Source organism: Oryzias latipes, chromosome 21, assembly GCF_053564925.1.
Source record: "Oryzias latipes strain Hd-rR chromosome 21, Olatipes_Hd-rR_3.1".
NCBI classification, from domain to species: domain Eukaryota; kingdom Metazoa; phylum Chordata; class Actinopteri; order Beloniformes; family Adrianichthyidae; genus Oryzias; species Oryzias latipes.
The window spans coordinates 23,455,443-23,470,891 of record NC_136257.1 but is presented as its reverse complement, the minus strand read 5'-3'; the positions used below and the strand labels follow the sequence as shown (position 1 = coordinate 23,470,891).

Here is a 15,449-nt window from a genome sequence, read left to right as displayed (position 1 = left end):
GAAACCAAACAGAAGAGTGGGATATTCCTCAGTGGGCCTTTATTCAGTCTCCCATGGTGTCAATGGCAGTAATGTTCAATTACAGTATGTGATCACGGCTAATAAAGCTCACAATACTGAAAACATGGCAACAATTGCGTTTAACGTACATCATAAAATGACGCCGGCGGCACTCTGCCCTCCATCCATCGCTCATTTTTTATAGATCGATATATATCTTTTTGCAATATAAACTGCAACTGAAGCATGCACTGAGCTCTCAACAATAATAAGAATCGTAAAATGTCTTAGTAGCTGTGCAAAAATAACTATATAAAATATATTGCTTTTACAATTAACCAAAGCCATTGGCGCTGTAAATAAATTAAACTAGACGGCAACAACAAGCAGGAATTCAGTGTTAACGGTGATTCATATAATGTACAAATATATACTTAACTAACATTTGAACACCATTTCAACAACATTGTGCCGAAAACTCAAAATTCACACGTCTGAACTTGCCAATACACAAAACATAGACCTTCACTGAAAAAGAAATGGAACATATTTATATATTTTACACGTGAGGATTTTTACATCCTTCCTAAAAACACCGGAATGCCCATTCCTTACAATCGCTTCTCTGAATACTCTTACAAAGCCTTCACTTTTTGAACATGATGGTGTTTCGATGGAATCCATTGCTTTGTTTGTTTTTGTTTGTGCTGCCTGCCTGGGAGAATCTGCAAAATGTAGGAAAGTGAAGAACTTCTAAATGCCAGCAAAATCGTTTTTTTTGCTTTATGAGCATAAAGTTTGGAAATGAACATCCAGACTGGAATAAAAACGTGTTTGGATGCAATCATGAGCGAGACACAGATTCACCACTTTTTCCAAACTGCTCAAAAAAACGTAAAAATCCCAGGAATCCGTCATCTGGTCCCAGAGAAAGACATCTGCCTCTTTTTGGACTGAAAAGTCCTAAAAGAAGGTCTTTCAGCACCTTTAGAGCAGTCGTCTTGTTACGTAGCTGTAGCTCAGTACATAGCACTTTCACTTCAACTGATTTTATCCTAAAACAAACAGAAAAAAAAAAAATTCCTTGTAGCTTTTATTTAAGTCTAACTTCTCATTTCTTGCTTTCTAATGATGTGCATGAATTCCTTTAAATGAAAACATGGCCCCTCGTCTCTCAGGAAACTAAATAGGATGTAAAAGGAGACGTTTTATTAGCTGAACACCCTGTTGAAGTTTCCTTGGATTAAACTGAAGGACTCCCCATGAGCAAAGAGTGAAGGACCAGACTTTTCTGGAGGTCGAGGCTGCAGCACTTGCTCGGCCCGGCTGTCGCCGTGTTGTTGATCAGCACACGCCCACGGATCAGTGCAATGGCTCCAGCTGGGCAGCGGGGCGTTGGACGTGTCTTCGTGTAACAGGAGGCTGAAGCGACAGATTGGAAACTTCTGGTGCATCGTCGTTTCTTTAAAGACCCGGGCAGAATAGAAACGGACAGCGTCCCACTTGTAGTTTTGGCCGGTGAGACAGACTGGTTTACACATTCGACTCTATGAATGATCGCTTTGGTTTCATTGAAGCTACGTGAAGGGCAGGATTATCTCGGGCCAACCCGTGCTGCTTGGGCACAGCCAGCGGCGGCTTGGACTCTCGGAAACAGTTTGCTGCTTGGCAGAACTTCTCTGCAAATTCCTTGGCGTGCATGCCGTTTTGTAAGCCGCTCTGAGGCGGCGGGTGTTTGTGCTGCTCCTGGTAGACGCCGCCTGCTCTGCTGTAGGGGAACTCGCAGTCGGCCGGCTGCAGGCTCACGGCGGACATGTTCTGACACACCGGGCCGTCACAGGAGCGGCTCAGCCAGCTGCGACCAGTGGACTGCAGGCTTGGGTGGCTCTGCAGACTGTGGTGGTGCTGCTGGACCTGCTGCTGCTGCTGCTGCTGAAAGCGTGCAGTCTTGTCAGTTATTCCCATAAAAGGTCTGGGTTTGTACTCTGCCGCAGAACCGGCCTGCTTGCCGAGCTTGGTTTTGTCGGAGATCTTGGAGCGGACGTCGGGTCCGAGCTTGCCGCTGTCAGATAGGCTGCTGCTGGAGGCCAAGCTGCTGGTGGAGCTGGACACCCGCATGCCGCTGAGGTTTCCTCCCTGAGATGCTGCCGCCGCACACAGGCCCTCCTTCCCCGGGTCAGAGGGGTTCCCCGTGAGTCCAGAGAGGGCCGACCCGTCCAGAGAGGATGCGGAGTGGACCGACAGCCTGTCCTGCCCCAGAGCTTTGGAGCCGTTGTAGGTTTGGGGCGGAAGCAGGTTCTCGTTTTCACAGCCGTGACCCGCGGAGGGGGAGGCGGACGCCGGCAGCGCACGGGTCCCGTACACAGGCTCTTCAGCCGGAGTCGACAGAGGGCTGATGTCGATGCCCGGGCCCGGCTTCAGCATGTTGGACATGTGCCTGCTGGGTAAAGGGCTGGACGGAGCGTACTGAGATCTGGTCCCTGTGGAGCGCCCCCCTACAGCCCCCATGTGCTGATTGGTTTTGACTATCTGAGCCTGCTTGGTGGGCTGCAGGACCAGCGCCTGCTGGGCCAGGGGCTCCCGGTGCTCCCGATGGAACCGGTGCGGCGGCAGCCTGCCGGGGCCAGGCGGCGAGCTGGGAGTCTGATGTCCGAGGCAGCTGCTGGCTGCTGGGGGGTCAGACGGTAAGACTCTGTTTATGGAATAGTTGCTGTGGGTCCAGCAGGCTTCACCTGCTCTGTCATGTTTCAAGGACACTCCCTCTTCCTCCTCGTCACCCTCCTCCTCCTCCTCCTCCTCCTCCAGGATCTCTCTTTGGGCTTCCACGCTCCTTGCTAGGCTGTGCTCAGAGGGTTCCTCCTGGCCCTCTTCCTGCTCCGGGTCAGACTCCTGCCCTCTGGATGGCTGGAAGGAGGCGGCTGCAGCCCCGGCGACGCCTCCTTTGGGCTGACTCCTCTGCATCTGCTTACACTCATCCTCCACTCGGGCCAGCAGACGGCGGATCTCCCGGTTGTTGGGACACAGCTTGGCTGCTTCATGGAGGTCAGCGAGCGCCGCCGTGAACTGCCTGTGGACAGAGAACGGCTCTGTGAGCTGAAGCACAGCGAATTCACTGCTGGAGGCTTTTTTTTAAATCAAAACTACTGCTTTCTTTAAATACGTTAAATAAAAATCTACCAACGGGGTAAGAAATATTGTTTTACTAAGAATTCTTATTTTATAAAAGAATTCTAGCCACCAAGACACATTTTGCTACAGAAAAACTTTCTTGATACGATTCTTCTTGCAAGACAGAAAAACCGACAATTTTTCTTGAAACAAGGCTCTTTTTCCCCCTAAGATTCAGTTTTTGCTGTGTAAGTACGCCTGCGATAGCTGAAATTAGCAGAGTAGTTACAGACATTTTAGCCCTGTTAAACCCCTCACTACACACTTTATACCCTTTTCTCACTCAGACACAAACATTTTCACACTTCTCTCTCCTATTTAAACTGTCACCGATCGACCCTCCACAGAAGAATAAGTCCAGTATTACAGAATAGAAAAGAAAAAAAGATTTATGTAAATGTAGCAAACTGAACGCATTGTGTATAGCAGACATGGCACAAAGGTCTACAGCCAATCAGGATGCAGAACACATTGCATAGTTAAAATAAACGTATGCATAATTGCATTTAAAAATCTGCGAGAATGTGAAAGGTGAGAGAACACTACCTTATACACAGTCAATGCATGGAAGCTGTGAATGATGCAGAGAGATCAGAGCTTTACTAAAGCATCAATAATCACGTCTCCATGTCTCATTTCATGAGATCATTCAGAGACTCTCCCCATACGGTGAGCTTTATCATCGACTGCAGGAGCTGCGTCTGAATGGCGGCTGCTTCCGTCTGTCTGTGACCCAGTTTGAAGATTTCCTGTCTCGCTTTTGAAGGCCTTTTTGTGTTTGTCTCCGTGCAAATAAGAAAAATACCACAAAATTCAGGGAGAGAACCATCAGAATCTCTTTCAGGTTGGTGTTGAAGTTCAACCACAGATTATATCATCAACGAGGCCAAAGTCCAGTTCCTGATTGGTTGACTAGATGCCAATTCTTCACTAAAGTTCCGATATATGAAGTCCTCGCCGCTTTAAACGTTCTTCTGCCAGACTGCAGTGCCCCACCTCTGATCACATTTATACATTGCCCCCCCCCCGCGTCCAGCGTGAACGCAGCGGGACTGCGTACGGGTGAACAGGTTACCTGCTGCTCCTCTTCGCTCTGGCGCGGGCGTAGTAGGCCTCGTAGGATTTGGGCTTCAGCTCCAGTGCTTTTGTTGCAAATTCTTCAGCCATCCCAAAATCCTGCAAAACAGTAATTAGTACATTTAAACCTTTAAATGATGACATGCTCAGAGCAAGCGTGTCTGTTTTGGATCACGGCTGCAATTTGATGGAAATAGCTGACAACATTTGACCTAAATTTCCCAGAGACTTCCAGGAAATGCCTCCGGTTGGAGGAGTTCAGCTTGCCTTTAGATGCAGAAACAGCTTCTACAAATGTAGAAGACTCCAACTTGTCTAAACAAAGCCTTTCTGCAGAAACAATTATCCAGGAAAGAAAAACTTTACAGGCCACAGTGTTTGCTTTGAGGTCAGTTGCAGCTTAGCTCAAATAAACGTCAGATTCTTCATTCCTCGACATGATTGTTTGAGACAACAACCAGCATCTCTGAGAACAAACAAGATTCCTCAGCCTGATTTCAGAACTGGGTTTCCTTTCAACAGATAAGTCTATAGTTTCCCCACCTAACTTAAAGAAAATCATTAAATCCTCTGCTGAGTGCTTTCAAGTCACTGAAGGAGTGACTGGCAGGGGAACAAAGGGCCCTCTGGGAGACACTCACGTTGGTTTTTCTGCGACACCGGGAGAGACTGAGGTACAGAGAGACCCTCAGGTCTTTAAATGGCTTCAGGTCATCTCCGAAGCCTTCTCGAGGAAACTTCCTCAGGGCGTACTGGTACCTCTGCGCCGCATCTTTCATCTTCCCTTTCTGGAGGACGCGCAGAGGGCAAAGCAGACGGAGACAGAAGCAGAAAGAAAAGAAGAGCACGTGAGTGTTCATCAGAAAGTCTTCTGGTCTCTCATAAATCACACGCTCAACACCCAAAAAACACCAAAAAACCTGCACACTAACATGCTACATCTGACAGTTTTGTCCTTTCTGCTGCAAAACTCAATCTGTTAAATGTCAGACATCGATCACAGCACCTCTGCTTGGGAGCAGCTTCTATATTTAACAGAGCAGGACGAACGGCCATCATACTGTGTTCAAATACTGACATTTCTGTCCCTTTGGAGGAAAGCAGCACAAATGAAATGAGGAACATTAATAGAGCCGGAAAGGTTCCTACCTTGTAAAGCATGTTTCCCTCCTCCATGAGCTTCTGGAGGAGGATGATGAGGATGTCTGGCTTGGAAGTGGCCATGGCCCAGGAAGCGTTTCCTGGGGGAGGAGGCGAGAATGTTATCTTTCCATTTGCCACGCAAACAGGAGAGAAACAGTGCATTTCTCTTATGTTTGGTACAAATGAAAGTTACCTAAGGATTGTACCTGATCGATCGTAAGGAGACGTTCTGTAGCCTTAGTTTATTGAGGGCAGTTAGGAACAAAGTTAGGAGAGAAAGAGTGAAGAGAGGAGACGTCATGCAAGAGCAGGAGATTTTACACCAGCTGCACTGCGGCAATAAAAAAAAAATAAAAAAAAAGTGATGTTCAAGTTTATTTACATGCAGGAAACTTTGCAGGAATGAAGAGTTTTTAGCTGAAACAGCAGAGAGGCTGCAGACACAGGAAAATGGTTGAATATCAGCTGGAAGTGTTGCTAAATGCTTAAAATTAGTCAAGCAGCACATGAGGGAGGAATGGACCAGCCGGTCTGCGGGTCAGACAGAAGCAGAGCTGGAACGCTTTTCCACAACATTCCATATCGTTCGTCTGGAATTATTCTTAGGACCAAGCTGGGATAAACAAGCCAGACAGACAAAGCAGTTTCTGTGCTGATGAAGACGTAACTGAACTCCCACAGAACAGCACATTTCATTAATCTAGCCAGGATTTTCTTGATTTTAGATATTTACACAAATAAACATTTAAAACAGTAGCATAGGTAATATGTTTTTAACTTTTTTTTCTTACTTTGTTTGCAAATCTACAAAAAATTGTCATTTTATATGCAAAACTAGAAAACAAGCTGGCATTCAAGACTTAAAGTCCTAGTCTGATCCTGTTTTGATCCATTTTCAAAGTGGTCTTTATGCCGTTTTTAGCCCAAATCAAAAAAGATATCTGGTTTTCTAGGACATAGTTTCTGCAGAGCAGCAAGAGTTCATTAGATATTCACCTCTTGGCTCGGAGCAAGGCTGCCCTCACTTCCTATTATCCATGGTTATTTGCTCTCCTGCTGCTGACAGCCCCTCACAGCCCCAATCTAACTATGTCTAAATTTAAGAAGCAGTTTGATCAATATGGGAGTAATTTTGCTAAAAATCCTCACAGACCAAAACCCTTTTGTTTTTGTATTACCAATAGGTCCTGTTTTCTGTCAGTCGTGTCTTTTTTAACTAAGCAAATGTAAGCTAGTTGTAGTATTTTTAAGCAGCTTTTATTTGGCAGGTTTTTTAAATGTTTTTTTCCTAAAGCACACAGGCCTCCCTCCCGTTCAATATTTGTTCTGTTATTTTATCCTAAATTTAATTTTTATGGACTAAACTGACTGGGTTGGTCTTTTAGTTTTGCCTTCTCTGCTTTCAACTTTCCAACATAAACAATATTCTTGATGAGTCCCCAAAACAACTTTTTACTGGCAGTGTAAAAGACTCTGCAGTCTATTTGCCACTTCTTAGTTCATGGTCTATTTCTGCATACATTATAATTAAAAAGGAGGACTCATGTTACACATTATAACTCTGAGACAGCAAGATTGTAAAGTTGATGGTTACTTTTGAACAACAATAACGAGTAATATGAAAGTTTGGTTATCAACAAACCTGAAGCTACGATCACACCAGGCATGTGACATGTTTGGACCATAGTGTTCACACTGGACAAGCAGGGAGGGGCTTCTTCTTTTGCAACTGTTTACTGATGTCAAAGCGGTGCAAAGTTTGCAAATCTTGCTCCAGGCTTTTTCTTTTGCAGCTCTATTCCAATGAATGAAAGACTTAGCCACAGAGCAAGTATTGATTTCTCCTCCATGATCAGTTTTCAAATGGTTGGCACTTCCCTGAATTAAAAGGAACGCCATCCCAGTCCCTCACTGGTCAAAGTTTAACCTTGAGAGGCAGCACGTGTTTAATGGACGTAGAGCCCGATAATGGCGGTAGAATGTTTTTGAATGTGAAGGTCTAAAACCCGCATACACAAATTTACAAAGACTTTTTATTGGGAGTGGCCACTTGAACATGCATGGCTGGATAGGATGGAAAATGCATTTTCCCTAGTTGACTGATTTTCTGTGAGAGGGGTAAGGTGCAGCCACATAAGATGAACTTTTACCTAGCTTGGCCCCTTTCTTCAACAGAGTCACCACCACCGATGTATTCCTGCAACCAATGGCCCGGTCCAGAGGCCTCATCCCACTGTGATCCACATGCTCTATCACTGCTCCTTGTTCCACCAGATACTGGACCTACATGACAAACACAGTGAGCGCTTAGCTAAATCGCTCTCACCGTCTCGGATGGATGAAAGGTTTACTCACAATCTCTGCGTCTCCATAAAAGGCAGCCAAATCCAGCGGAGTTCGTCCGTTTTTATCCGTGTGGTCGATGATCGCACCTTTCTCCACCAGGAACTGCACAACATCCTTATGTCCTTTCAAACACGCCCAGCTGAGAGGCATCAGACCCTCCTTGTCCATCTGGGTCAACGAAGCACCTTCAAGAGGAAGAAATCGTCAGGACGCTGGCGCTCACACGCGCTCACTGAGGAGGGGTTTGAACGCTTCACCTTTAGACAGCAGAAAATCAACGGTGCTTCGGTGACCCTCGCAGGCCGCCACCATGAGGAGGGTCCTGCCCTGTTTGTCACTGATGTTGATTTCAGCCCCGTGCTCCAACAGGAGCTCGGCGATCTGAGGAACAAACCAACATAGCATTCTGGTGAAAAACCACAGCGTTTCAATGCCGGCTCCCTCTGGTCTTTTCTTTGCCGTGGTTGCCGTGGATACAGGAGACTTAACAAAAAGAACTCTCACCTGCCAGTGTCCCTGTCTGACGGCACAGAACAGGGAAGAAACCCCCCGTCGATTCACCTGCTGCACTATCGCACCCTGATCCAGGAGGAAGCTGCAGACCTCCATCTTTCCTCTGCCGGCTGCAGCCGTCAGAGCTGCAAACAGGAAGTAGCACAAACTTCTCATTGTGAATCCAGGTATTGCTGCTTCACTCATTTCGGCAAGTGAAATACTCCTGATGATACATTGACATGTTGATCAGGCAGCAAGAGCTTGAGAGGACACTAAAATTTGCAGCTTTGTAATAATGACAGTTTCATTAGTCCGCAAACTCTAAACAAGCGAAGAAATGCAAGCTAAACCCAGAGTTTAATTGAGTCACAAACGGGTAATTAGGTTTCTGCTTGTCAAAGTCTTTAAATTCCTGCCTCATGTTCCAGGCCTCACACACACACAGATCATTTCAGGGATGAGCAGAAAATCATCAGCCAGCAAAGGCAAACAAACTTTGCCAAACACACAGTGCAGTTTGATTCATTTTGACACCAAAATCAAGAGTCTATTGAGACACCGGGTGCTTACAGCAGATGCAGGCGTCCTAAAGGAGCTCTGGTTCCACGAGCAGCGAGATCCACCGTGAGAATCAGAGAAGCCCTGCTTTCACAGTCATCCCAGAGAACTTGAGGGGCTGCCGATCCTCTGTATCTAACTGACATCACCCGTTTGGGCCAACGGTCATCGGAGCCGAAAACAGCCCCACCTTCCATCTGCTTAAAAATGTGGATTTCCTCACTCGGCCCTCCAGCAGAACAATGACTCCAAGAAGCTAAACTTAGGCTGTGCTCCAGGGAGCAACAAGAAGCGCACTGGGAGCGCTGCCAGCTTCGAACCAGCGTGCAGGAGAACAGCTGGACTGAGGAATGGCAGCTGTTTGACCATTGTCACAGAAGAGTCACCCAACAACTCGCCTAAGGTTTGTTTTTAAAAGGTCATGACCTCTGCAGCCATGTCCTGTCATGCAATACAGAAGAGATCCATTATCTAATGCAGTTTTTATTCTGACTAAATATATACTGATTTATGAAAATATTGATTTTAACTGAACGTTACAAATGTTCTAATAGAATAAACACAGAACATTGACTTTTTGAGGGTTTTAAAAGGATTTAGGGAAAATTACTTTGAAGGATTAGACAGAACATAATTTTTCTTATTTATTTTCATCTAGAAGGTAATGCACAAGCAAAATATTAAGACAAAAAAGTGAAAGTTAAAAGAAAAAACTAGATTTAACTTTTACTACAAATACAGTGGAGGTTAAATAGGTAAAGATGTGTTTGTGTGCATTTTTAAAGACCAACTCCAATGGAAATTGTGTTTTTGGTGTCTTTAACGTGTCCTTGTGGCATTTGTCTGATGTTGGAGGAGATGTATAAAGAAAATGAAGCTAAAATTGCATTTTGACCATTTATTTATTCAAATCATCAATGCTGCTTGAAAAAGAGCTTATAGGTGACGTAGAAAATACACTGGGTGGATCACAACTATCTTTTTATTTGGGCTAAAAACAGCATAATCCTACTTAAAAGACGACTGGGAAAGTTTTAAAAATGGATCCAAAGATGATTGGAGTGGGCGGGTCTTTAACATGTTTGTATTAAAAGAAACTAAGAACTGGCAAGAGAAAAACTGCTGTGTCTCAGAAAGTCGAACAGTCTCAGCACAGCATACAAATCCGTTTAAGAAAAAAAATTATATTATACCCCCTAAAATAATCAAATTCGGAACCTGCTTAAAACCTCATTTAACATAAAAATATCCCAAACATCTTCTGCTTAAATCCCCAAATTATAATTAAAACCAGATACAATAGGAAATGAGGGAATGGCGTGTGAATATAATAAAGAACTGTAGTTGGTCTCTGCTCTGCAGCAAGAATGATGAGTCTGTGCAGTTCAATAATATTTCTTTGCAGAGCCCAGACATGCTTTGCACCCTAAGAGGGACTTAACAAAAAATGGAGATTGCACAGAGGTACACTCTAATCTGTCTCTATTTAAACACAGAACTCAGCAGGCCTGTTGGTACAAATACATGTTCTAGCAAAGAATTTGTAATGGGATGGGAAAATCTCCCTTCCTAAATAAGAATACATGATTTTGATGGGAACATTCAAACAAAACCGGGTGTGATTTGGATCTGTCACAGCTGCAGGGCTGCTTGATCAACTCTGCAGCTGAGGAGGTGAAACCGATAATGAATACCTCTCTGAGCGCTCATTTTCTTTAAACTGTAAATTAGTCACCATGAGCATTCTGGCTGCATCTTTTCAGTGTGATACAGGGGTAAAAACCGTGGTTGTGTCAAACTCTTTTTTTCGTGATTTAGGGATTTCTTTTTGAAATAGAGTTGAGAAATAAAATCTGGACATCTAGATTTCTGGATATATAATTACATTTATTAAAGTGAGTGTTTAATCTTTGGACAAACTGGATTAAGGACATATGTGAATTTTAAATTTGCAACATGCACCCAAATATGTGGATTTTATTAACATCCCAAGTCATGTATATTTGTCTTGATGCAGCAAATCAAAATCATGAAATCAATAATTTCTGCAGCGCGAGGCTTGAGTAATACATACATTGTCATCTGCACCAGTCTGCACATAATCAAGGGTTGCAAAGATATTGCAGAAATCTTGTTATACTCAGGGACACGGATCAATATTTTCTATTTCGAAAATAAACAAAACAAGCAAGTAAACTTGAAACTATACCATAAGGGGCTGTTTGAATAGTGGGAGATGCTACATTCAGAATGCAAATGTGTTCCTCTATCTGGACTTGTCCTCTGACTGGCAAAATCTTCAATCTGGCTGCAAACACCAGTCCGAGGGAGAAAAAGTTGTTACTGAATACAAAAAGCTGACTTTCCATGGTTAAAACAGTCCCGAGTCCAAAAATGTTAAGTTTAAAAGATTTGTAATGAAACTCTTATGTGCTTTAAAAGACGAGCATTATGAGGCATCATCTGATTGTAAAAAAATAACAAAAAGTTTTAAATTTAGTCCGCCCACCACCCCCAACTTTTGAGGTTCAAAATATAGTAAGACTTGTCAACTTCTATGCTATGACACCAATTCAATTTTGGAAATATCAAAACAGCTCACAGATTATTTACTAGTACTTTTCATTTGAAAAATTCCACACGTTTTTGTCATTTAGGCAAAACATGGAATACCACAAACTGATATAGTTATTAAAGGTTGGTTGCTACTGACATAAAGTCAGTCTTATTTCGGTTATAAATATTACTTAGTTAAAACGAAAACTGGCATTTGACACTGTTAATAAAGTCAAAACAAATCGTCACAGATGTGATCCCTGAGGGACACCTTTGGTGAGGAATAGTAAGGACACCAAGCTAAAGGTTTAAAATATGCCAGTCTTGAATATATTTGTGGTGGGAACTCAGGATTTTTCTTTAAACTAACAGAGTTAACATCAGGTACTGTGATACGCAAAACAAGGTCAGGTCTTACTGCATAAACCCAACCAATTCACAGATTATTATTATCTGTGTTAAAAGTGACATCTCAAAGGAAGCAGAAGTAGGAGTCTGTGCACACACCATAGAGTAGAGCACAGGAGACTGGAGAACAAGCGTTAAAGTGTGGACAGCCTTTGCATCAAAGAGATGGTTTTATTGCACAAAGCCCAAAACGAGACCTTCTGCCGCAGCATTCAATTACAGCAGCCAGGTCCAGAATACGAAAACAGCGGGTGATAATGCAAAAGAAAGAGCCATGTCATGCAAAAAGATTGATGATAACATACCTGTCTCTCCCCACAGAGTGTCATGACTATCAATTTGCACAGCGTGCTCATTTTTCAACACCAGCAAGCTCCTCACAACCTGTCAAAAAACAAATGTTGATTAATGACATAATACCTGAGAATAAAATATCATTTAAACCCTTCAAGATAATCCAAACTGATTATTTTTTTTTAGCATATGATAAAAGAAAATAAAAAATCACGATTGAATCCGAGCAGGGCTTACTGGTGCCTGAACCCCTACATGAGGTTATGCGCTTTGGTCCAGTCTAATTAATAGTTGAGCTGGGTATTGTTCTACATGGAGCTGACAGCTTGGCTTGGCCCAGTTCTGTTGTTCTAAGCCAAGCATGGTACCCCGCTCCAGCTAATGATGGGGCTGAAATAAAACCTAAGTCCACACCGTAGCTAAAGCTTTGACACGGATCCCCAAATCCTTCTCCCAGATGCAACAGGCTCTAAAACCTTTCAGACTAGCGCTCGTTACGGCTGGGCTTCTTCATCTTTGGAGTAATGATTGTGTTGGATTTTGATTTTGTTGAGTGAATTCATATTCGTGTGCGTTAGTCTGACCTGTGTGTGTCCCATGCTTGAGGCTGCAATCAAAGCCTGCTGCAGAGCTTTGTTCTTCAGAGAGCAGTCCTGCTGCAGTCCCTCAGCGATCCATTCCAGCTCCAGCAGGTACTGGATTATCTCGGTGTGTCCTCGTAAAGCAGCATGAACCAGGGCACACTGGCCGCTCTTATCTACGTGATCCACCTGGCAAAAATACAGGACTCTTGAAATTACAGCACAGAAACAGAAAATTTGCTTCACATCACGGACACGAGGGCTGCTAGGTCTGACATTTATTCAAGTTGCAGCACACCCTGCATGCAATTACCTTCATGTAAAAAGTACTATAGACACAGAGAATCTCTGAAAAAAAGTCCTGACCTTGGCTCCCCTCTTACACAGCAGCATGACGAGTCCAGTGTGTCCTGCAGCAGCTGAGAAGCAGAGGGGACTCATGCCACTTTCAGACACAACGTCTAGACTGGCACCAAACTCCAAAAGCAAGGAGGCCATCTCCAGGTGGCCCAGGTGGCACTGGATGCAAAGGATTGGCGCGTTGTTCAGGACTTCCGTGCGGTAATTCACGTTAGCTCCTCCCAGCATCAGGAGACGGCTCACCTAGTTTAACAAGTAAAAACAACCTCCTTTTAGTAAATCCTTGCATTAATGGGTAATGCCCTTAATTCACCTTAGTTGTGAGCGTATGCCATACCACTAAACTTAATTCAGTTAATAATGAATTTCTTATCTACTGTAAACTTAACTTTATCTGGAGACTTTTTTAAAGTCTAGTTTGGTTGTTTTTTTTTTAACCCAGCACATGTATGAATAATGGCAGAGTTCAGGGGTCACCAGCCTTTTTGTGCATTTTGTGGACTTGTTTACTGCAAATTTCCAAAATAAAAAAACAAAACCACAGACTAGTATAGTAATAGTAATGATAATAATAATTAGCAGTACTTATTTTAGCACTATAAATTGATTGCTCAAATATCTATAGTAATTATTTTCCGCAATTCCAAATAATGATTTACAGAAAAACATGTATAAACATGAAACATTGATTTAGCTATATAAACAAAATGTGAATTTCAGAAAATTAGAATGCTGTGGAGAAATCACTATTACTTCAGTTTTTACAAAAAAGCTGAGATTGCAATCATATCAAATCCATCAAAATAAAGTATTTTCCAAATGATATGCCCATTTTCAATACTTCAAAAACTTAAAAGTTTTGTTTTTTTGAATGGATTTATGGAGATGAATAGACTATTCCATGATATTCTAATATTTTGGAAAGGGTCTGTGACCACAGAACAAAAATCTAATGAGAGTCAGACCTCACCTACTACCCCTGCAAAGCTCAGATCTAAAGAACTGAAGCTACCCCTTATCATAATACCTCTTCCCCCCACATGAGCCATAGCAAAGGATTCCCATCAGCGATGTCTCAGCTTTCCCATATGCAGTCAAAACTTTATTGTCTCACACAAAAAACAAATAAATGGTGTGTTTCTGGCCTCCTTTCAATAAATTAACAAGTAGTTTCTTATTGGACAGAACAAAGTCAGCTAAAACCTCCTAGTTATTTAGGATACTCAACAACTCATAAAACCGACAAGAAGTGAAGGATTTCAACATTAAAAACACCATAATATGAAAAAACTAAATTATATTAGATTATTTAATATTATGAGCTAGAATACATAATTTTGACATAATAACCTTTCCAGGAAAGGCCAGCGATTATCTTCCTAGAAAACACGTCAACAGACGAGGGTAATGTAGAAGCACATGTCCCATCTTAGCAGCTTAATGAGCTCTACCACAAACATTAGCATAATGATGGATAGAGCAGAATGATTGGTAATTGCTGAACTTCTCTGTAATTATCTCCAGAAGCAACAAATTATTAGCATTAGACGTGTCTCTGAATATCGCAGTAAACATCGCAAGCATTAAGGTAAGTAAGAAGTAAGAAAGTAAGAAGGTTTATGTTTTCTAGACTTCTTTGCTTTGACAACACTTCCAACACCATTGGATTATTTAGCTTGTAAATGATACCACATTTGTGGGATGAGTTTGTGGGATGCCCCAATAAAGATATTCGCTAAATCTTCTCTGCCAATGCCAAACAGCTTATTCTGCAATGACTCTTGGTGTTTGGTGGGTTTGATAGTTGATTTTTGAAAAAACAAGACCTGTTAGCAGATCATTTAACAAAGAGTATCTTCAGTGGTGTGTGGAAGAACCAGACACAGCCACAAAAACCACTCCCCATCTTCCTCTTTCTTATTCTCCAGCCTGGTCAGACTTTGCTTTGGGACGGCGTCCCATTCTTCAAACGCCTTATGCTGCTACTGTAGTTGGTCACTCACAGCCAAGCTGACCTCACCAGTGTGCAATAAGGCTGCGGCCACAACGCTGGCAGGCCGTTCATTCTTTTCCATCCCCAAACCATGGGTGCTATGGAAGTTGGCATTGTTGCCTTGGGGGAGCCCCAGACTGTAAAGATATTAAACTACCACTGATTCTCCCTTTGACATCTCTCTGCATTAAAACTGCCTCCAATGACGACGAGCCTAGTTTTTCCAGCAAAAGACAGCTCAGCAGTGTAGCATCAGTAAAGTATGGTGGCCCGATTTCCATAAAAAAGAAGAAAAAAAACTTTTGGAAACAAAAGTAATTTCCAGAAATCAAAGTAAAATGTTAAAAAAGTGAAAAAAAGAAGAAACCATAGAGGTAGGCACTATGGGCCATCACTTATTGGATGATGAGGTTTGTCCGTCTGTGAGGAAGAGGAAAGGTGCACTCTTATGCTGTGGTGTGCACATCATT

The 15,449-nt window shown here is 42.9% G+C and overlaps 1 protein-coding gene across 9 annotated transcripts in view; it reads right to left on the bottom strand.

Moving 5' to 3' along the window:
- Window positions 1-22: 22 nt before the first annotated feature.
- The window catches only part of tanc1b (tetratricopeptide repeat, ankyrin repeat and coiled-coil containing 1b), a 110,754-nt gene continuing 95,327 nt past the window's right edge, over window positions 23-15,449 (bottom strand). For 8 of the 9 annotated variants that reach the window (XM_020713038.3, XM_078939592.1, XM_078939593.1 and 5 more), the window contains 12 exons: window positions 12,993-13,229; window positions 12,630-12,815; window positions 12,057-12,135; window positions 8,239-8,372; window positions 7,992-8,115; window positions 7,744-7,919; window positions 7,539-7,671; window positions 5,595-5,624; window positions 5,395-5,486; window positions 4,887-5,033; window positions 4,244-4,344; window positions 23-3,067 (listed from right to left, as the gene is read on the bottom strand). In XM_020713038.3, coding sequence (XP_020568697.2) covers window positions 1,534-3,067; window positions 4,244-4,344; window positions 4,887-5,033; window positions 5,395-5,486; window positions 5,595-5,624; window positions 7,539-7,671; window positions 7,744-7,919; window positions 7,992-8,115; window positions 8,239-8,372; window positions 12,057-12,135; window positions 12,630-12,815; window positions 12,993-13,229 — 2,973 coding nt within the window. In that variant the 3' untranslated portion in view covers window positions 23-1,533. The remainder of the gene's footprint in view (window positions 3,068-4,243; window positions 4,345-4,886; window positions 5,034-5,394; window positions 5,487-5,594; window positions 5,625-7,538; window positions 7,672-7,743; window positions 7,920-7,991; window positions 8,116-8,238; window positions 8,373-12,056; window positions 12,136-12,629; window positions 12,816-12,992; window positions 13,230-15,449) is intronic. The other variant, XM_023950780.2, reaches the window with a different exon arrangement.